The sequence below is a fragment of the Manis pentadactyla genome, chromosome 7 (genome assembly GCF_030020395.1).
Source record: "Manis pentadactyla isolate mManPen7 chromosome 7, mManPen7.hap1, whole genome shotgun sequence".
Lineage (NCBI taxonomy): Eukaryota > Metazoa > Chordata > Mammalia > Pholidota > Manidae > Manis > Manis pentadactyla.
In genome coordinates this window covers 142,331,206-142,351,060 of record NC_080025.1, presented here as the reverse complement: position 1 = coordinate 142,351,060, position 19,855 = coordinate 142,331,206, and the positions used below count along the sequence as shown (strand labels likewise).

The following is a 19,855-nucleotide window of genomic DNA, read 5'->3' as shown; positions in this document are numbered from 1 at the left end:
CTATCACAGGACCACTCTCATGCCTGCATCCTACCTGATGGACAAGATTTGCCTATGTTGGTGTCATTAAAACATGTGTCTTATTGCCCTTAAGGTCTTTGTGGATTGGGCACACACCCTAGGACAAAAACCCCTGCTACTCGCTGGGGTGCATGGAGCTCCCTCTCTGTACCACTACTAACTGTGTGTCATGCACTTATCTGAGTAGAACTGGTTTTGAATACAACTGAAATAACCTCCTCAGGCTTGAGGATTATTATAACTTTTGTTACCTGCATCAAAATTTTGTTGTATCTTAATTTTTGTTTTTATTTCTATGTTGCTATCCTCTGTTGCTGTTGTGGAATCTGGCTACAATGCTCCAGTTCTCCCGCACAGGGACCACTGAGGAAAACTGAGAGCGTGTCGATTGTGAGGTGAGAATCCTGGAGGCTTCTAGTGTGGATCAAGTGAAGTTCCCAAGGCCAGGATCCTCACCTGAACCTAAACTACCTGATGATGTAACTGGCCTGTTGCTAGGTTACTGCTTCCGTAGGCAATAAGCTATTATTGGCTGAGTCACTATATAAAGATCTCGGCCCAGGGCTCTGGGCAGAGGCAGAGATGGAGGAGGATTACAGACCTGCCGACTGCTGGATGCAGACCTAATTCTAGTGCTTGACCTACCGCCGGGAGGACAAGCTGGGTAATAAACCCTTTCACCGCAAGAACGTTCCACTGTTGTTCCTCAGTCTCACTGAATCCATAGTGAACTTGCCTGGGGCTGAAACCCACTGGCAAGACAGGACCTCATGTTATACAGTAAAGGCCTACCATAATATCGGGGTTGCAGACCTTGATTTGAACAGCAACTGAAACAGACTATTCCCTATATACAGTTTCATTACATCAATCAAAAGGATGACATTGTCATGCATGAAGCATGATTTAAAAAAAACAAACAAACTCACTTATTGTCTAGCCCCTAAAGCTGTATGTCACAGAGCCGACAGCAAATACTTTGCTAATTAAGGCTTAATGAAAAGGAGCTCATATTGGTCCAAAGTAGCATCTAAATGCTTCTGCAACTAGCTTCTTGGCAGCTGACCACACATGCTCGCGGCCTCATGCAGTGAGTTTCTGTAACAGCCTAAGAACCTGTGCATTTCAAAGATCATGGGCTGTCTCCATCCACTCTGGTGCTGGGAGGAGTTGATCTGTGAAATCTTTGTAGCTCTGACATATGTCTTTTCTCGTCTCTTATTTTCACTCTGACTTTTTTTTCTTTTGACATTAGGAATGCTTTCCTTTGTTCAAATCAGCCCATGAGGAAAAACCAGCCTGCTGTGTAATCCTAAGAACATGCATAAAAGGGAATTAGGGAATTCTCCATAAGTACCCTTGGCACATAGTGCCCTCCCGTTACAGGAATCCATGTGTGAGGAACAACGAGGATCGTTTAATCTGTAAATTGGCTATTCTGGCTATGGGCCAACTGTGGCTTCTTTCAAAGCTGCACAAAGCTTTGCTCTGCAAATCCTGACATGCATCACAACCCCCAGAGCTGCACTGAGGCTGATGCATATCGGACCAGGGGACGGAATATGTGAAAAGCCATCAAACACATGATGCTTACATGGTGAACTGTTACCAGTTAGAAGTCAGGGTGAGAGCAGGATTTGGAAGCCTTTACTGGACAGTCAAGCATCATAGCAACAATAATCATAATAACCACACTGTTAATATTATTCAGGTAAACTTTCTAAAAGCTTGCTACATGTCTATCACTGCACTAAATACTTTAAATACATTATCTGACATTAGCACTTGGTCACCTCTCTAAGGAATGAGGTCAGTTTCCCCAAGTCTAAAATGGCAGCGATGAGGCGGAACTCAGAATTCTATGCAGGTCAGGAACCTGCCCTTATTTAACCTGCTGGTAAGAGGCAGTGATGGAACTGGAACTCGGGTCCTTGACTGCCTTGTCTCCACTGTCCCCTTGCTGTATTTACCTTCGGCCAGCTCACATGATGCTTTGGAGACCCACTGAATGTTATATGTGGAGGTCACTTAGAGGTCACGCCCCATTCTGCACCTTATGGGTGAAGGAGAGGCTTAGAGAGGTGACCTGAGTTGCCCAAGTTCAGCCTGGGTGAACTGGGGAGAGGGACCCATGGGTTCTCCATCCTTCGATATTGTGTGGACAATGCACCTTCTAAAAATGTGGAAACCTATGGGATTATTCAAATAAATAGAGTATTGGGACCTGAATCTCTTAACTGCTTTAGGTAAATCTTCTCTTCTGACATTAGCACCTGGACTGTGGGACTGCAAATGAGAGTCCTAAAGGCAAAGGTGAGAAAGTGATTGATCAGATGATCCGACGGTCATGTTGCAGACATCAGATCAAGTATCGCAGTATCACTTACATGAAGTGTCAATAATGCCCACGATCCTGACCTTTGACTTATTTACTTCTGGCACTGAGAAAGATGGCGGTAACTTTTGAGTGTTTGATATGTGCTAAGCACTCCTGGGCTCAGAGGTTCTTTGGCTCCCTTAATTCTCCAACAACATTACCAGCCAGGTTCTGTTATTAATCCCATTTTGCAGATGAGGAAACTGAGGTTTAAAAAAATAAAGCGATCTGGCCAAGACTACTTTTGACTTTACCTGAATCCAAGTGATCTAAGTGCCAGGGGTCAGTGGCGGACGACATAGGTGAGAGGGTCAGTGGGGAGGCCCCGCAGTTGGACTCCACCAGCTCGCCTTGAATGTGGACCCGAGTGGACACGTTCGTTTGCCTCAAGGCTGCCTTGAGAGGGGCAATCTGGTTGAACTGGACCCTGGAGAGGCACCCAGTGAATCCTGGGGTGTTGTATTTGTGAATCTCTTGGTCAATCTTCCCCGTTTCTAAAAGAAAAAGGAAGAGAAAATAAGAACTTATCCTACTCATTATATTCCAGCTGTAAAATGTACTTGTCTTTGAATGCTTGTGTCCAAATTTTGCTGTCAGGTTTCAGTTTAAGATGTTATATTCTTTTAGATGAAATATTAATGACTCAATAAGGCTTAGGGCTGGAGGTTTTACTCTTAAAGAACCTTCTGTGTAAGTAGAGGACATGGTGGGTGAGGAGACTAAGACTATATTTGTTACAATAAAATATACTCATGATTACCTTCTGGATCTTGTAATACTGCTGAAACTAAGAACACTCTCTTGTTCTGACTGATTTTTCTCCTTCCCTTTTCTCTCTTACAGATATTGAACAAGGCTTTCTGTTCAGCCCTCCTGGCAAATTATGGTTCCATTTTGTACCTCTCTCTTATTTTCACCTTCAGAATTATTTTTTTAAAAAAGGAAAAGCGAGTTCCTATAGCCTATAATTGGGCATTCTTTTCTTTAGAGTCCAATTCCCTCTGAATTCTGAGATTTATAGAATCCTGGCTAGTATCTGATGGGTGTTTTGGGAGTGAGAAAACTTTCCCAGCTCAATCATAAACTTGCATTTAAGGCTCATCACCTCCCCGCAGTTTGTAAGCTCAACAACTTTCTAAACTAACACTCAGATCAGGGGTGGGAGTTGAGTCGAGGCATTTCCAATGTTCCATTTCAATTAACATAACCACACTGGTTAAATCAGCAAAAGCAAGTGTTCTTTTTGACCTGCTGCTCCAAGTTTTAGAATATACTCAGCAAAAATGAACGCCTGAAGGAGCCCCAGACCTTCCTGACCAGCAGGGATCACAAGTGAGGTTTCCGGACCAGGAGCATCAGTCCTGGGGAACTTGTTAGAAACGCAGAGGGTGGGCAGACGTTTGCGTTTCTCCAAGGCGTCCAGGCGGTTGTGCAGGCTGCTGCGGCTTGAGAACCACAGGCACAGGCCATGATGGTGCGGTGCTGCAGGCCCGGGTGCCGGGCAGGTGGCGCTCAGAGAACAGCGCAGCAACTTGTACTCCGGATGGAAGATTGTGTTGACACAATTACCTTTTAAATAGAAGGACAAGGATGTGAAAAATTTACCCTTCCACTTAAACTGAAAAACCAAGGTTTTGGAAAACAGAATACTACCTACTTTTAAAAAATCTAAATTCAGAGGTGATGTTTCTCGCTGAGGAATGAACACAGGTGAAGTGGTCTTGTATAAAATTGAGTCCCCATTAATTAAAGAATAAATCGGTGAGGAAGGGAGCTTTTGGGTCTTGGGGGGAGAAGAAATGGATGTATTGATTATTCATCACATCAGAGAATCAGTTCAATAACTGACCTGCAGTAGTTTCATGTGAATTTTGACTAACAGAAGAGATGAGACAATGGGGATGATGAAGAATAGCAGTTGTGGTGATTCTAATAGGGTCTTACTTAGACAAGTACGGAAAGAACTTTTAATGACTCTATACAATTTTCTCTTACAGCAAATTTCAGTCTGTGACTGAGCTAGAACGTGCTCCACTTGGGATGGGGAGGCAGCGCGCAGTCACTGTCCCGAGGGTTCCTTGAGGGGCAGGAGCCGATCCATGGCAGCAGGCTCATCAGCGACTCGTTCTTCGTCTCCTGGTGTAGCACCAGAGCTCCTTGTTCTAGGTTCACCAGCTCGCCTTCCATGCCAACGGTTCAGGTGTTTGGTTTCCATCCCTTCCCTCCAGCCATTTGCCTTCCCTTGAAACATCCTCAGGCCAAGGAGACCCAACGGGACTCTGATCCCAGGTGGGAAGCAAGACTTCAGCCCCTTGCTTCCCTGAATTCCTGTCTGGCTACATCTGTGGTTGAGGCACCAGACCAAATGGTTGTTTGGTGGCAGGAGACTGGGAACAGCCTCAGCTCCGTCTGCTGCTTCTTGCCCATAAATGGAGAATGTTTTAGTCTGTCCGGCCCTGGAGTAGGGCCCCAGAAGGAAGAATCAAGGGCCTGGGGGCTACTGCCACGTGCTCGGATCTCAATGCAATTCAGTTCCAATTCAGTTCAATTCATCACTAGTAGCAGTAGCAGGAAGACACAGACAAACACAAAGGTTTTCCTCAAACAACTCACAACCTAGCTGGGGAAGAAGCAACCAACCAGCCAACTAATACCCCTGAACCAATGCTGTGTTACGGCAAGAGTTAACACTTATTGAACCCCTAAAACGTGCTAGATGTTTTATATAAATTAGACATTTAATTCCCAGAACAACCCTATGGAGAGGGAGTGCCATCATCTCCATGTAATGTATGAGGAAATGGACCCTTATGATGAAGATGCCTTGGCTAGTGAGGCCAGGCCGACTGACCCCAGAGCTTAACCACTATAATTTTCTGAGCTGAGACACCATGTATTCGGTAAAATTATGAAACTGTATGGTAAACCAGGGAAGCAAGTTTGCATGGGCTCTGGAGACTGCTGCAGAAGAGTAACACTAGAACTAGGAAGATTCTGATTTTCTGTGATAAGAACACTTAAGATCTACCCTCTTAACAAACTTTTAAGTATGCAGTACACTACTGTTAACTCTATGCTGTAGAGCAGATCTCTAGAACTTGTTCTTCCTGCCCAAGTCAAATGACGCACCCTTTGACCAGCGCTGCCTAATCCCCCTCCCCCTGGCCCCTTAGTAACCACCACTATACTCTTCTTCTATGACTGACTATTTTAGACTCCTGACGTAAGTGGGATCATGTAATCTGTTCTTCTGTGTCTGGCTTACTTCACTTGGCATAATATCCTCCAAGTTCATCCATGTCACAGGAAATGGCAGGACTACCTTCTTTTTAAGGCTGAATAATATTCCATTGTGTGTATATACTGCATTTTCTTTATCCATTTATCTGCTGATGGACATTTGTTTTCATGGTTTTGCTACCATAAATAATGCTGCAATGAATGTGGAGGTGCAGGTATCTCTTTGAGATCCCGATTTCAGTTCTTTTGGATATGGAACCAGAAGTGGGATTGCTAGATCATATGGGGGTTCTATTTTAATCTTTGAGGAACCTCCACACTGTTTTCCATAGTGGATGCACTGTTCTACCTTCTCCTTAATTCTTCACATTCTTGCCTATGTTATCTTTTGTAGAGGTAGGTCTTGAGAAAGAAAGGAAAGAGAACTCCAGGTTGAATTTTTTATGAGGTTTGTTATGTTCTGGGACCTATGTTCTGGGAGTCTGATGGGGTCAGTGCTCAGGGCCAGATTGGGAAGAGCCTTGAATGCCATGTTAAGTGGTTTGTATTTTAGTAGGAAGGTCAAAGATGTTGCAGCTGCAGAGAACTGTGATGGGAACTGTATTAGAAAGATAATTCTAGTGGCAATACAGCAATTGCTCTGAGCACGTGATGGGATTAGCCCCTCAGGCCCCTGCAAACTCCCTGAACTAAGACAGGGATTCTTCATTTTGCCATAGGGCCGAGGCAGGGCTCAGCTGCAGACAGGAAAGTACCTTGTTCTTCACTGGCACCTTTTTGCCTTTGCCAAGCCATGATACAATCTGCAGTGAATCGGTTGTGGTTTTGTTTCCTCGGCTAGAGATTTGGGTAGGGAACTTCTGACCCCAGCTTCCTTTCATACGGCCCTGACACAGCTTTCTAAATTTAAGTAGGGCAAGCTTTGAACCTGAACCCCTGGTGCGGCCCCTTGGACTTTCCTTGCACCATGGCCCTAAGCCCTCCAAGCCAGAGTATGGGAGTTGGAGTAGATAGTTACTGATGATCAGGGCCATGGGCATGTGCAGGGGCAGAGGCGAGGCAAGGGTAATAGCTTAGCTTAGATGTAAATCAAGGTCACAGGACTGCAATTCCCCTTGAGAGCTGTAGATCAAGTCTCGTCCCATGTCCTTGAGCTGTTTCACCGGAGCTGAGAGTCCCCCGGATGGACCCCATGCTCACAGCAGGATGGGACGCTGGACTAGCTGGACCCACAGGACTGATGATTAACCCGTCAGATGCCTATGAGTTCATCACGTGTCCTGAGACCCTCCCTCATGATTTTCCCTCTAAAATCCCCTGCTTGTAATGGGAGGTCAGGACCTTCCGCCCCAGCTCCCCGCTCTCCTTGTCTGGCGCCTTTCTTCCCTGCACCCTGTCGTCGGAGTTCGGCTTGCTGCCTGTTGGGCTTTGACAACAGCCTCTCTATCACACTCCAGAAAACGAACAGCGTCAAAGCAGCGTCTACCCGAGGGGTCCCAGTTAACGTGGGGTCCCCACGTCTTAAAGAGCTTTCCCGAGTGTCTCCCTCTGAGAGGACAGACACAAGGCAGACGGCCAGAGGGGAGCCCCAGGAAGGAGTTCTGAAGGTGCATCAGGACCCGGGGGGCCAGAGGGTGGGAGGCGCAGGGGGCTTTGGCAGAAAGGGCCGCGGCAGGGGCGCAGCCGTGACAGTGACTCTGTGGGGCGGACCTGGGCTTTCCCACCCTCCCGGGGGTCCAGTGCTCAGCTCACTCTTCAGCTGTTTCCCTTTCTTTGTCTTCTCTCTACTGAGCCAAACCCCCAGTGTTTCAACTGCTGCTCCTTTCCTGAAAGGCAGCAAGTCTCTCTCTCTCTCACACACACACACACACACACACAAATCAGTATTTCCAAAGCCAGAGAGCTTTCCAAGTCAAGCTGATGTGCCTCTAAAGACTCTTGGCTGAGACACACTCCCCTGGGGTAGAGATCGAGAGTAACAAGGGACGGAGATTCTTCAGGTCCAGGTGGGTCCAACTCTGGGCCACGTGATAACAGTATTAAGGAGCTTCTAATATAACCCAGAATTGGTACATGTGTTTAGTACTTTTTATGCAGTATTTCAAACAACCTTGCAGCTGGATAGGATTACTCCCACTTCATGGATGAGAAAACAGAGGCTTATAGAACTTAAGGCTTTGCCAATGAATAAACATTTATGTTTCATTTAAAAAACAGAGAAGCCAGACGTTTTGTATTGTGCCTGATTTCTCTCTGAAAAATACATTACGTTGTTTTTATATTCATTTGATTCTGGCATTTCTAGTCAAAGACTATAGAAATGGCACAGTGAAGTCTTTTTTATTAAAAACAATTTAAATAATGGCTATTAGATACTGCTTTAGGGCTATGTTTCATTAGTGACTGAATAGTAAGGTTCTCAAAAATGCCATGAATTGGCGTCAAAGATTTGCCAGCATCAATTGAAATACCAAGTGAGTTCTGGAAATGCTTGTCTGGAATAAAAATCTGAATTTAAGAACATCTAACAAATGATAGTAAAGCTATCACTTTAGTGCATTTGAGCTCTTTACAAGTAAATTATGTTAATCTGCAAAATTGATTGGACTGGTCTCATACTGAAATCAAATATTAAAATACGATTTATTGCTTTCTGCAGAAGATGTCTTGGCCAAGGTGTAATTCGGGGGAAACCTCCTCTAAAGAAAGCACATTTTAGAAATGTAGGGCAAGCACTCCTGAAATTAAATTCTCAAGCAGCAATTAGTATTTTAATGGCTTGTATTTATAGTGATAAGGGTTATAGAAAATAGCCCACTTAAAAATACTGACAGAATTCTGGGTAAAACCTTATAGTGAAATGCTCACAGTACGTTTAAGGAGAATGCAGCAATTACATTCACAGTGCATCAGCCTGCTTTCCAGCTTTACTGTCTCTGTTGCTGAAAACCAAGTGACAGGCAGGAGTACGGAGAAACGCAGAGAAGAGGGCACCTGAGCAGGTGCACGGGAGGCAACAGCCAGCTCCACGCAGGGCAGACGGCGCGGGAGGCCTTGGCTGTGGCTGGCAAACGCGCGGATGCCGCCTCCTCCACGGGGCTTTCTCGTTTTCCCTGGACACTGCCTAAACTCATCTGTGTTGTCGTCTTGTGTGTCCCCTGGGGTCTGTTCATCAGCTGAGTTTTGTTACGTTTATGTTTTAGAGTTTTCTATCGATTCTATTTTTTGGAGGGGATGTGATATTATGAGATAAGCAACATCACTTAGTTTTTTACTTTCTATGAAACAGAACTGAAAGATCTTAGAATGTCAGCCAGACCTGATTTAAGGCTTTTGAGAAGGATCCCTCACTGTGCCAGGGGCAGGGAAGTCACCCTTTTCAGGATCTGTGGCAGAGTTTTTAAGAATTTTAAGAATCTTGAAGAATAAAGGTGGCCGATCTTGGTTCCAGCCAAGCAGCACACACCTTTGCTCCAGAGAGGCTGCAGGTACAACTGCCTGGAAGCCCTGTCCCCCTCTACTCCTCCTCTTTGCTTTGGGGGGGAACCCCCCACTGCTGGCGCCAGGGCTGGCTGGAGGTGACGCACAGATTGGATGCTAAACAACAGGGGGAAGAAATGATTCCTCCTCAGTTCTCTTTCAATTCTTCTAAAAGAGGGTCTCAGGTTGGCTCAGGCTGGGCCTGGACTTTTTACTGATCACACTGATAGTTGCTATTTTCTCCTATTAACAAAGAGAGAGAGCAGACCTCAGGCCTGGACGCTGCAGCAGGCAACAGTATAGAATCTTGTAATATTTCCACAATGTCTATTTTTTACTGTACATATTGTTACAGCAATCGATACTGGTATTTCCCTTTATGGTCCTACTACAAAATTTCCTTTTAATATAAATTTATTTCAGCACAAATGGTGAGGCCATTTAAAGAAAAGTGTTAAGTAAGTAACAGTAGAGCAGGTAACTGGAAATGGCAAAAGTGTAACCAGAGGAGGCAAAGATTATGCTGTTGGTCCTCAAATTACTCTTCTTTGAGGAATATTGTTGTGGAGGAACTTGGTGGTCCTGCAAGTCCCTTAATTTTCAGCCATAAGCACCTCTGTTCTGTTACCTGGAGTTCCATCCTCTCCCCGCCCCTCTCTGGTACCTGTGATTATCCAGCACTTTAGAACATCAGAGGCCCCCCAGTCCTTCAAAAGAGCTCCAGAGGCTTCCTCCCAGATTCTGTTCCCAGATCAAACCACCTGGACTAGGCGTGTCCGTCCCAATCCCTGCGTGCCAGGAACCCAAATCTGTGCCTCTGAGACAGAGCAGGGAAATGGGGCAAGGGTCATGCCGTTGTAAAAGCTACTTAGCTTGCGAAAAAGGCCCAGTTTATTCTTTAACTTAATCTACATGCTGTTCTTCTTCTTCAGCCCCTTCATCAATAAGCAACTTTATAACCAGGATGAGAGACAGACCTCTGGGAGCACAAGCAAACCTACATGGGTAAAGAATGCTGAGATCTGGATCAGCACAGTCACCTGAATAACCGCATTCTTAAGACAAAACATCAAAGGAATTATTAATCAACTGGATACATCGTGCCATATACTGCCTCCTACCCAAAAGCCCTATAAAACCCCAAACCCCAAACCCTTAAGCACGCCTCCTCTCTGAGGTCGCCTGCACTCCAGTCTGAGTAAGTATTGTCTTATCAAATAAACTTTCTTCCTGCATCAGCCTACTGCACTTGCCTCTGAACTTTTTCATGATAAAGAACTTGCCAGCCTCCACCTCCAGTGCTAAGGGTATTTGTTACTTTGCTATTTCATTCAGATTTCTCATCTTAAAACAATCCTTTTCCTCCCTCCCTGTTTTATTTCAGACCGGTAGGGAAGTGGAAGTTCTCAGAACATGATCTCACTCTATCCAGTGTTCCACGGCTCCCCGAAATCCTGGGGTGGTAGGCGCTTAGTCCCCGTGCCACGCGGACCAGGCAGACACTGGATGTCAGGTGACCCTGGCTTTAGGAGTTGGCTGGGGTTTCCCCCACGCCAAGCAGGAGTTCAGTGGGCTTCTCTTTCTTCCCTCTGTTCTTCCTTGCTTTCTACTGCCTGCGTGGCTGCTCACATTCGCATCTACTCTTGCTTTAATGAGTTCCTTTCTTGCTGGCACTTGTTTGACCTGATGGAGAATTCTTTCCTGATCAGAGCCCCGTCAGGATAGAGGTTTCGCCAAGAGCACAGGGGGAGACCTCCCAGACTCTGCTGCCCAGCGACGTCTTTACTAGATTTACAGCTTCTCCGAAAGCAGAGACTGAATGTTGCTTATCTTTGTGTTCTTCCAAGTGTCTAAACAGTGTCCTGCACAACGTAGTCGCCTGTGACTGCACGCATGACTGTGCCTGAGACTCTCTGCTACACAGTCTGTCACTCAGGGTTTGGGTGTGTATGGGATGGGACCAAGCACTGTGGAAATTTAGGTACTGCAACGTTCACTGTGGGCCAAAGTTGCTCCGCTTCATGGGGCAAACAGGTGTGGAATGGGCCTTGAAAGAGGAAGGGAAATAGCAAATTTAGATCCAACAGGTCATTATATATTCATTTCCAGAAATGCTATTACCTGGAAGTCTGTTTACCTCACTAAAAATGCACTCATCATAGAAAATATTACTGTGTTGCTCTTAACAGACACTCATCTATTAATGCTGAATACCACTGCTCTATAAACCTTCGGCTGGCCTCAAGCATGAAGCAGTGGTTATATGGGACCTAACTGAATAGGTAGGAAGTGGGTCTGAAATCACTGCCTGGTGAACTTTTAAATAATTCTTGGAAAATGAGACTGTGGTGACATTGGTGAGTGGTCACCTCACGTACACTTGGAAACCTGCTGGGGTGGCCGCCATCCTAAATTTTGAGTTTCAGGCTTGACCCCTGAGCTTCCCCATCTTAACTGAGAGGAGAGCTGGATGTGGATTAGATTGGGTGCCGTTTTTCCATTTGGCCACAGTTGTATGGATGGCAGCCTGAAAGGGTCAGTGGAATAAATAAATGAGAAATAGCTGTAACCAAAAGAAAGCAAAAAACAACAACAACAACAACAACAAAAAAAACCAAGAGCATTAATCTGGAAAGTAAAAATAAAACCAAATAAACCGCATTCCTCAATTTGAATATGATTGTGTGGTAACCAATAGGCAGGGCACCAAAATGTTGGAATCTAGGTTCCATGTCAGCTCCCTGCTCCTACAGGCTAAATTTTTTCATTAGTAACATCTTCCTCACCAGTTTGTTGTTCCAAAGATGCACAACTAGAATTATGTCCATATCCATAACTGATGCATATAATTATAAACTATGACATTGTATTAATCCCTGAAAGAAAGACACTAATGAAACTTCATTGTATTTATTATATGCTTTCCTTTCTTATGAAGGAAGGCAAGACTAAAATATGCAGGTGTCATTTAAATAGCTCCTGACCCACAACATACGATAACTCAGTTACAAAGAGCAATTTGCTGGGAGCGGCAGAATCTTTTTCTCCTGCTTTGTCTCCGTAAATATTTTGCTAAAGCTTGATTAAACAAAATTGGATTTTTTCAGAAACAACAATAAAAAGAAATATCTTGACGTGCAGATGCTAGCCTACTACACCATTTTACAAAGAAGGTAAAAGTATTACATTTTTGTTGGTACACACTTATTACAGTCCCTGAACTCTTGGGAGAGATTATATATAGGTTGGAATTGTCATTTCCCTTCCTACAATCTAGTCTTAAAACTGTGAACTGATTAATTGCTGATTAATATAATACAGTTGTGATTATAAAACAGAAAGGAAGGTATGATCCCTCAGATGTTTTCAAAGCACCAGGCATTCGGCATCCTAACAGAACATAACACCTCTGAAAGATGAGTTTTCTACTTTTTCCTGAATCTTGCAAGTTGTCAGACATAAGACAGAAAGCTGGGCGCCCCTTTTCTGCAGACTCAGGGGCCCTCCTACAGAGAATGACTTTTCAGGGCTAAGAATAACAGGCTTTGCTGAAAGAAATAAGAACTTTCAGAAAAATGGACAGACCTGTCTGTCACACCACAGTGCTGGGTGCTGGGCTTTAGGTTTTTAGAAACAAGGAAAAGCTGTGTCCTAGCTGTTTGCTGTTGGAGAACAGAACACGGATGTGTGGCCTGAGTTTACCTGAGCTGCTGATGGACAGACCTGCTTCTCACTCAGAGTTTCATTCCACTTTTGCTTTTGCATTTTAACTTCTTAGCAGCGGAAATGGAAATAGAGATAGGCTAGGAAAAGGGTGGTAACCAATTTCTGTATTTTCAGATAATGTCAGATTGAATGATTCAATGAAATAAAAAGTGGTCTCCTTCCTTTGTTCTCACTGTATTATAATTCCCATCCCAGGGGGCCTTTAAAGCTGTCTTACCTAAGAGAAAAAAATCCTTTGATGGCAAGACTGTGCAAAAGCGTAAATGTTCCAGCATTAGGAAACGGACACCAAGGTCGGGGCTGAACGCAGTGGTTTTCCTCTAGCAATGAGCCCTGTCTCACTCACGCAGGAGAGGGGGAAGCCACTGCCAGAGTGCTCTGGGGTGTGTGGCCTCCGTTTGCTTAATTAACATGATTAATCAAGGTTCCATAATTAACACAAGAAAGAATTCAAATTTTGGGACCCTGACATATGAAATGAATTTGGAAGGCAAAACCTACTGCTTTCAGGCCACACTAGGAGCCGGGTGGACCGTTATGAGTCTGAGTGTTAGAACTGCAGCCACCCTGGGTGCCACACGGACTGGAGTCCAGCTGTGGGCTGGTAGGTCTGTGGGTACAGAAGTATGCTTCTCCCCCAACACCTTTCTCTCTGCTGTACCTTCAAACCAACTTCAAAAAATATTTTCACGTTGGAGTATAGCCTACTAGGTTGGCAGAACACAGCGAGGCTATCTACGTATATTTCAGCAAAGCAATTTACTACATCTCATGACATCTTCATGGTCAAGACAGATATAGGTGGGCTCACAACAGTAAGGGTGGTCTTTTGAAGGTAGATCTATAACAAGTTGAACTGTGGGTGGAATTTGATCAATGGGTAGAAATTGGCTCCAGGGGAGAATTTTAATGGAATGATGCCAGGCCAGCATTTTTATTTTATTAATTTGGATTTAGTGGAATGATGCCAGGCCAACATTATTATTTTATTATTTTGGATTAGGATGTCAATGGCCCATTGACCAATGGGTCACACGGCATTTGTCAGAAAGGTATGGGTGTATAAAATGATAGGATCGTGAGCCAAAGGGACTTTGAGAGGCTGCAGTGATAGCCTGGATCTGACTAGAAAAGTTTAGCAGAAACAAATACTGGACTTCCACAGCTGGGAATACCACCCCACCTTTGCCCTCCCCCAAATCACCTTCAATATCAAGTTGTATAGGGCACACTTGTTAAGAGCAGGCACCCTCCTCTCCTTCCCCTCCATCCTCAGCCCAGTCCAATTAGGACCGGGGTATGTAATTACAAGTCACTGAGGAGTTCAGAGTGAGATGTGCTTGAATCAACGGAAAATGAAGTCTAGATTCAAATCTAGGACGAGGTTTCTGAGACTGTTCCTTGTTGTGTTCAGAATAAGCTCAGAGAGGTGTTTGGTTCAGGACAGAGCATTTTGAAAAAGGCAGTGAAATAAACTAGGGTGTTGTCGATAAAATGAGAGTTCCTGTGGCCAGGATTCTCACCTGGCCCTGATTGACTAGCTCACTGCACACCTGTGGGCAATACATGGCTGCTGACTCTATAAAAAGAGCTCCACCCAGTGCTCTGGGTGCGACACGGTGGCAGGGCTGCAAGGCTGCAGGAGAGCAGAGGACAGAGGCCCAGAGGACAGCTGTGCGGACAGAGGGGCCCAGAGGCAGAGACCAGCTTGCTGCCTGCAGACTCACTCTGAGTGAATGGGATTTTAGTGACTGACCTGCCACCTGGAAATAAAGTTGGGTATAACCCTTTCACCCCAAGAACATTTTGCTGTCAATTTCTTTGGTCACACTGAATCCATAGTGAACTTGCCTGGGGCTGAAACCCATTGGCAAGACAGGTGTGTACAGCAGATGGCCACCACGCTTGAAACTGTCATATGACAGAGTTGGAGGAAAGGCAGATAGATGTTCGCTATCCCAACTTTCAGATAATCCACCATAACTGAAGCTCCATCCCCTTGTGAATTGTTGCCCTGATGGCCCAGCCTGAACTGTTCCAAGTGCAGAAGATACAGGAGAGCAAAGCTAACGTGAGCAGGCCCCGCACTGGCATCTGTCTCTAACTTACCTAAATCAAGTGACTTCTATGACTCAGGTGGGGTTTAGAAGGCTGAGTTTTTCATTTTCTTTTTAACAAAGGGCAAGGGACTCTTTGTGCAGTGGTTGCTTGGGGGCCTTCCCTGGCGGCTCTGACTGCGCGAGCTGCATGCTTATTTTCCCAGCTGGGCGCATTCGAGTCCTGTTATTATCGCTACTCTTCTAGCTGCCTGCACATGTCAAAGGCGCTTCTGTCCTCACTTCAGAAGGTGCAAATTACAGAGGCTGCAGCAGCCTGAAGAAGATGCATTTCTCATTTCTCTCGCTATCATCCTGTGTGCTTTGTTTCAGAGAGGTTTGGAGCTTGAAGTATTTTATGGGGCGAGTGCATTAAGCTCTCTTCTAAAATATGTTATTGTGAATCCTAGGCATTTTGGGAAAAATGAATCTGTCTGGAAAAAATGTTTTTCTGAATAACAGGATTTAACTCTTCTGGCATGAGCACATTTCAGTGTTTCTGAGTATCTCTCCGGAAGGCGTTCCCAAGCACGGCAGGTGGGTGGCCAGGGCCGCAGCACGGCTTTCAGAGGCCCCTTCCTCTCTTTACAAAAATCGAACATGATACTTCAGGACTGTGTTGGTATAAAGATGAATATATTAATATACTGTATTAAAACATCTCTTCCACCTAAAAGTTAAATTTTTTCTTCTTCATTTTAAAAGAAATTAAAACATTTTCATGGGTCCCTAAAAGCATTATGGGCCTAGGAACTGGTTGCTGGGCTTCATGGGTGTGCTGGCACCTGCTGGGGGCACATTTGATGACTTTTCTTGATGGCTTGGGCTTGATGGGAAACACTGTTTTTATGTGCTGTGGAGACAGCTGTAAAGTAGCCCTGGATTTTGCATTCTGAATAAGGGCCTGAAGTCACCTCTTTTTTGTCATTTGCCTCTTAGAAAAGGCGGAGTGAAAACCAGGCTACTATACTTGGTGACACAGCTGCCCTTCTGCAACAGTAGCTAGAAACCACAAGCCACTTGATTCTCTCCTTCTTGAAAGTCGTATTTACCTCTGCCGGCATTTTAAAATTGGTGAATCATTTAAAAAAAAGTCATCTTCTTCAAAAGATGACATTTCTTTAACCATGAAGCTATCTATTGTTTGTACAACTTGTTCTCATTGTTTGGTTTGGGTGAGATTCTATGGCAAAATAACACTTCTAATTTTATAGCAAGATTGAGATGAAAGTCTTACATAGGTTAACTTTCTCACAGACTCTTCATTCATTCATTCATTCATACAAGGATTTCTTGAAGAACTACTGTGTGCTAGGTGATAGGGATTTGGTATAACCTTCAAGACAGTTCCAACCTTCAAGGCCTGTAATTCAACTTCTTATAATATTGTATATTCTGACAATATGCTGGACAGTAATATTGCTTGTCATGTGAATTAATGACTGGATGAAGGAATGAAAGATGAGAGCTACTTCTTTGGGGTGAGCTCAAAAACCAGCTTGGCAGTAAGTAAAACACCGTTCCTTTCCTTAGGGAAAGCCTGGTGCTCTGCGGTGTATTCCACTGGGAACCCTGAAGAAGGGAAAGTGACAGAGGAGCGGGACAGGTGGTATTTTGAACAGGACAATCAGGGAAGGCCACTGCTGAGGTGACATGTGAGTTCGGAATCAACTTCAGGGAGGCCAGGTATTTACGCAGGGGAAAAGCATTCCAGACAGAAGGACAGTAATGACGGGGACCCCAGGGGAGCGACACGGGGGCGGATTCTGCTTGCCCAGGTGCAGGCTGGTGGCCTCTCAAACTCCCTGCTCACAGAACTGCATCCACTTGGCACGCGGGCACCGCGGAGTCCTCCTGGTGAGACAGCCTCACTTGTCTGTGGTGTGGCCTGAGGCAGCCCTGTAGCCCTGCCGTCTGCACACAGCCCAGACGCTGGCAGGTTGGGGGGCTGACAGAGGCCTGGGGCAGGGCAACTGGAGGGACGTGGTGGGACCAGGGCCATTGGTAATCTACAGTGTGACATCCCCCAAACCTCAACACCTCAGCAGACACAAATGTAGTGATCAGAGCACACCAGCCACCGAGCAAAGACCCCTAAGCACCCTGCCATGGGTTGAGTGGTGCCCCCCAAATGGTATGTTGACGTCCCAACCCTGGTACCTGTGGACTTGAGCTTATTTGGAAATAGGGTCTTTGCACGTGTAATGAAGTTAAGATGAGGTCATATTTGACCAAGGTGGGCCTTATGTGAAGAGGAGAAGAGACAGGGACACACACAGGGAGAATGCCACGGGAAGATGGAGGCAGAGATTCGAGCCTATGCTGCCACAAACCAAGGGACATCAAGGGTTGCCAGCAACTCCCAGAAGCCAGGAACCAGCCCTGCTGACACCTGATTTCAGACTTCTGGCCTCCAGAACCACAGGAGATTAAAGTGCTATTGTTCTAAGCCTCGCAGTCTGTGGTACTTGTTACAGCAGCTGCAGGAAACTAAGCCTGACTTTGCAGGCTGCACGTAACTGCAGGTCCCCTTGCCATCCTGGAAATGAGACAGGGAAGTGGATAAATTAAGCACTGGCCCCAGAAAGCCTGAATTAGCCTAAAATAAACAGTAAAGTGAGATACCTCGTTAACTTTGAGTGCATGTTCAACTCTCTCCACAACCCAAACAAAGAACATAGAAATGAGGGCCTCTGGATGAGATCACATGTACCTCAGGAAATTAAAACAACAATGCATCTTTTTGCTCATCTGAACTTAATTCATACATTTTTAAGCCCTTTACAAACTAATAAAAACAATGTTTTCTCCATGAATATTGGAACAGAGGAAGGGATCATTCTGGTCTTCTCTGGGGTCACTTCTGGAGGCTTGGGGCGCCTACTCGCCCATGCCCACTGCATGCGGTGCCCAAATGCTTTTATAGACTCAGAATCTGTAAAGTGAAATCTTACAGGGAAGTTGATCCAGTAATTATAGGGGTTTGTTGATACTCCTCCTATCTGTGGGCATCTCCCTTTCCTATCTCAAGGTTGGCTCACTTTCTGCAGTGGGTAGGTGCTGATCTGTAGACTCTTGATTTAGAGAAGCAGTTTTCTGTTTTTGCTTTTTATTACCCAAATGTTTAGTAGAATGTGAGTTCCTGTTTCTCCCCTTCCTTCTTCTCCTCCTTTCCCTGCTTCCAACTTTTCTCTGTATCTTATGGAGAGTTTGCAGTCCCATATGCTTAATTTGAGTTGGAGAAAATGGCCTTGGTCCAGATGAGGCCTGGAGTCCGTGGGTTTACTCCAAATCACAAAGCTAGGGACTGCCGCTTGTTCTGTTTGCAGGGCATCGGGGTTTAGCTTGTCCTGTCCTTCCAATTAAAGGTACATCTCCTTCCCTCGCAGGCCTGGGACCCCTGGCTGCTACACTGCAGTACGTGCCGACGCTGTAAAGGAGGCCTGTGGATTCTCCTGGAAGCTACTGAAACCCAGTAGAAGATTCCCTTCGCTAAGAAATTGTATTGCACTTTTCACATCTGGGGAGAAGTCCTCAATTAAGGATGAAATGACAAATCTTTTAAGATGACGCCTCCAAAGGCATTATGACTACAACTGAGCACCCTAAAAATGTAACACCAACACCCGACAAGATTCCCAATATATTCAAGGCAGTGAGAAGTATTTTCTCTCAGGCAATTTATATGAATGGAATTCAAAAACTCTCCTCTTTTTACACAAAATCCCTGAAAGTTGAATAAGTTGAAACTATCTTGGTGAATGAGTTTTTTGTTTTCTGAGGGTCTTCCAAAAGGAAAGACAAACTTTCCTTAAAAGAAACTTCCAGAAGATCACTTAAATGCTCCATCTCCCTGGCAACTGAACTGTCTGCACCTTTAATTTCTGAATTGTGACAACAGCCCACAGGTGAACAGGATGTCACATGCAAGTCACTCTTGATGTAAGAGCAGAATTTCCAGATCTTCCTATAAAGATAAAACACTTCCTTCAAATTCATACAGAATGTGCATGTGAACTGAAATGTCCTTGTCTGTACTTGAGAAGGGAGGCTTTGCATATTCTAGGTGTGCTGAGGAGCCTACATACCTTCTCCTCCCTCCTCAGAAATACGTAAATACAGGGAGGCAATAATCGCAATAGCTGACATCTTGAGCACATATTTTATGCAGGGCCCTGTGCTGAGCAATTTACATGCATTAACTTCTTTAATTCCTGCAGCTCCTCTGGAAAAGAGGTGCTTATTATCTTCCTTCTCGTTTTGCATGAATATGTTAAATAGCTTAACCCTCTGTTACTCCCATCATGACTCTGACCATCTCTGATGCATGTCTGGTCCTGTGTTTGAAAGCAGGAAACATGAAAGCTGACAGGCACTTCCAAGGGGGGCCAGTTCTATTTCCAGGAAGTGAGAGAAAAGTGCAGAGACCCTCACTGCAGTTTCTGCCTGCGCTGCCTCTCCGGCCTGGGTGCCCCAGTCACTGAATGGGACCATGCCACGCTGCTGGCGGGCCGAGGGGCTGGCCAGCGCCCCTCACTCGGCCGCCCTCTCCTGCATCCGATCCCCCAGGTCTCAAATACCCACTGGCTGCCGTTCCCACTGGAGCCTGTGTCCTGTCACTTCCTCCCGAGGGAGCCTCTGGGCAGCCTGCCGTTCTGCCACGCTTGCTTCCCCATTCATACTCGTCCCTGCCCTTGGAGGAGTGCTTCTAAGATGCCGACAGGACCCCCTCTTTCCCCTTCAACGCTGACTCTCCTAGGAAGAGCCTGCTCCTCAAAATGATCAACAAGTCCCTTGCTGCTCTGACCCAGGCCTGTTGTCGGCTCACACCCCCGCTCATGCACGGGTCCACCCGCCTTGACCCGCCTCTGGCCAGATTCGCGCCCAGCCCTTTGGCCTCCCCAGAGGAGTCAGG

At 45.5% G+C, this 19,855-nt stretch overlaps 1 protein-coding gene across 1 annotated transcript in view; it reads right to left on the bottom strand.

Moving 5' to 3' along the window:
* Window positions 1-19,855, bottom strand: part of CNTNAP2 (contactin associated protein 2) — a 1,980,972-nt gene that overhangs the window by 34,332 nt on the left and 1,926,785 nt on the right. The window contains exon 24 of the mRNA XM_057504985.1: window positions 2,653-2,892. Coding sequence (XP_057360968.1) covers window positions 2,653-2,892 — 240 coding nt within the window. The remainder of the gene's footprint in view (window positions 1-2,652; window positions 2,893-19,855) is intronic.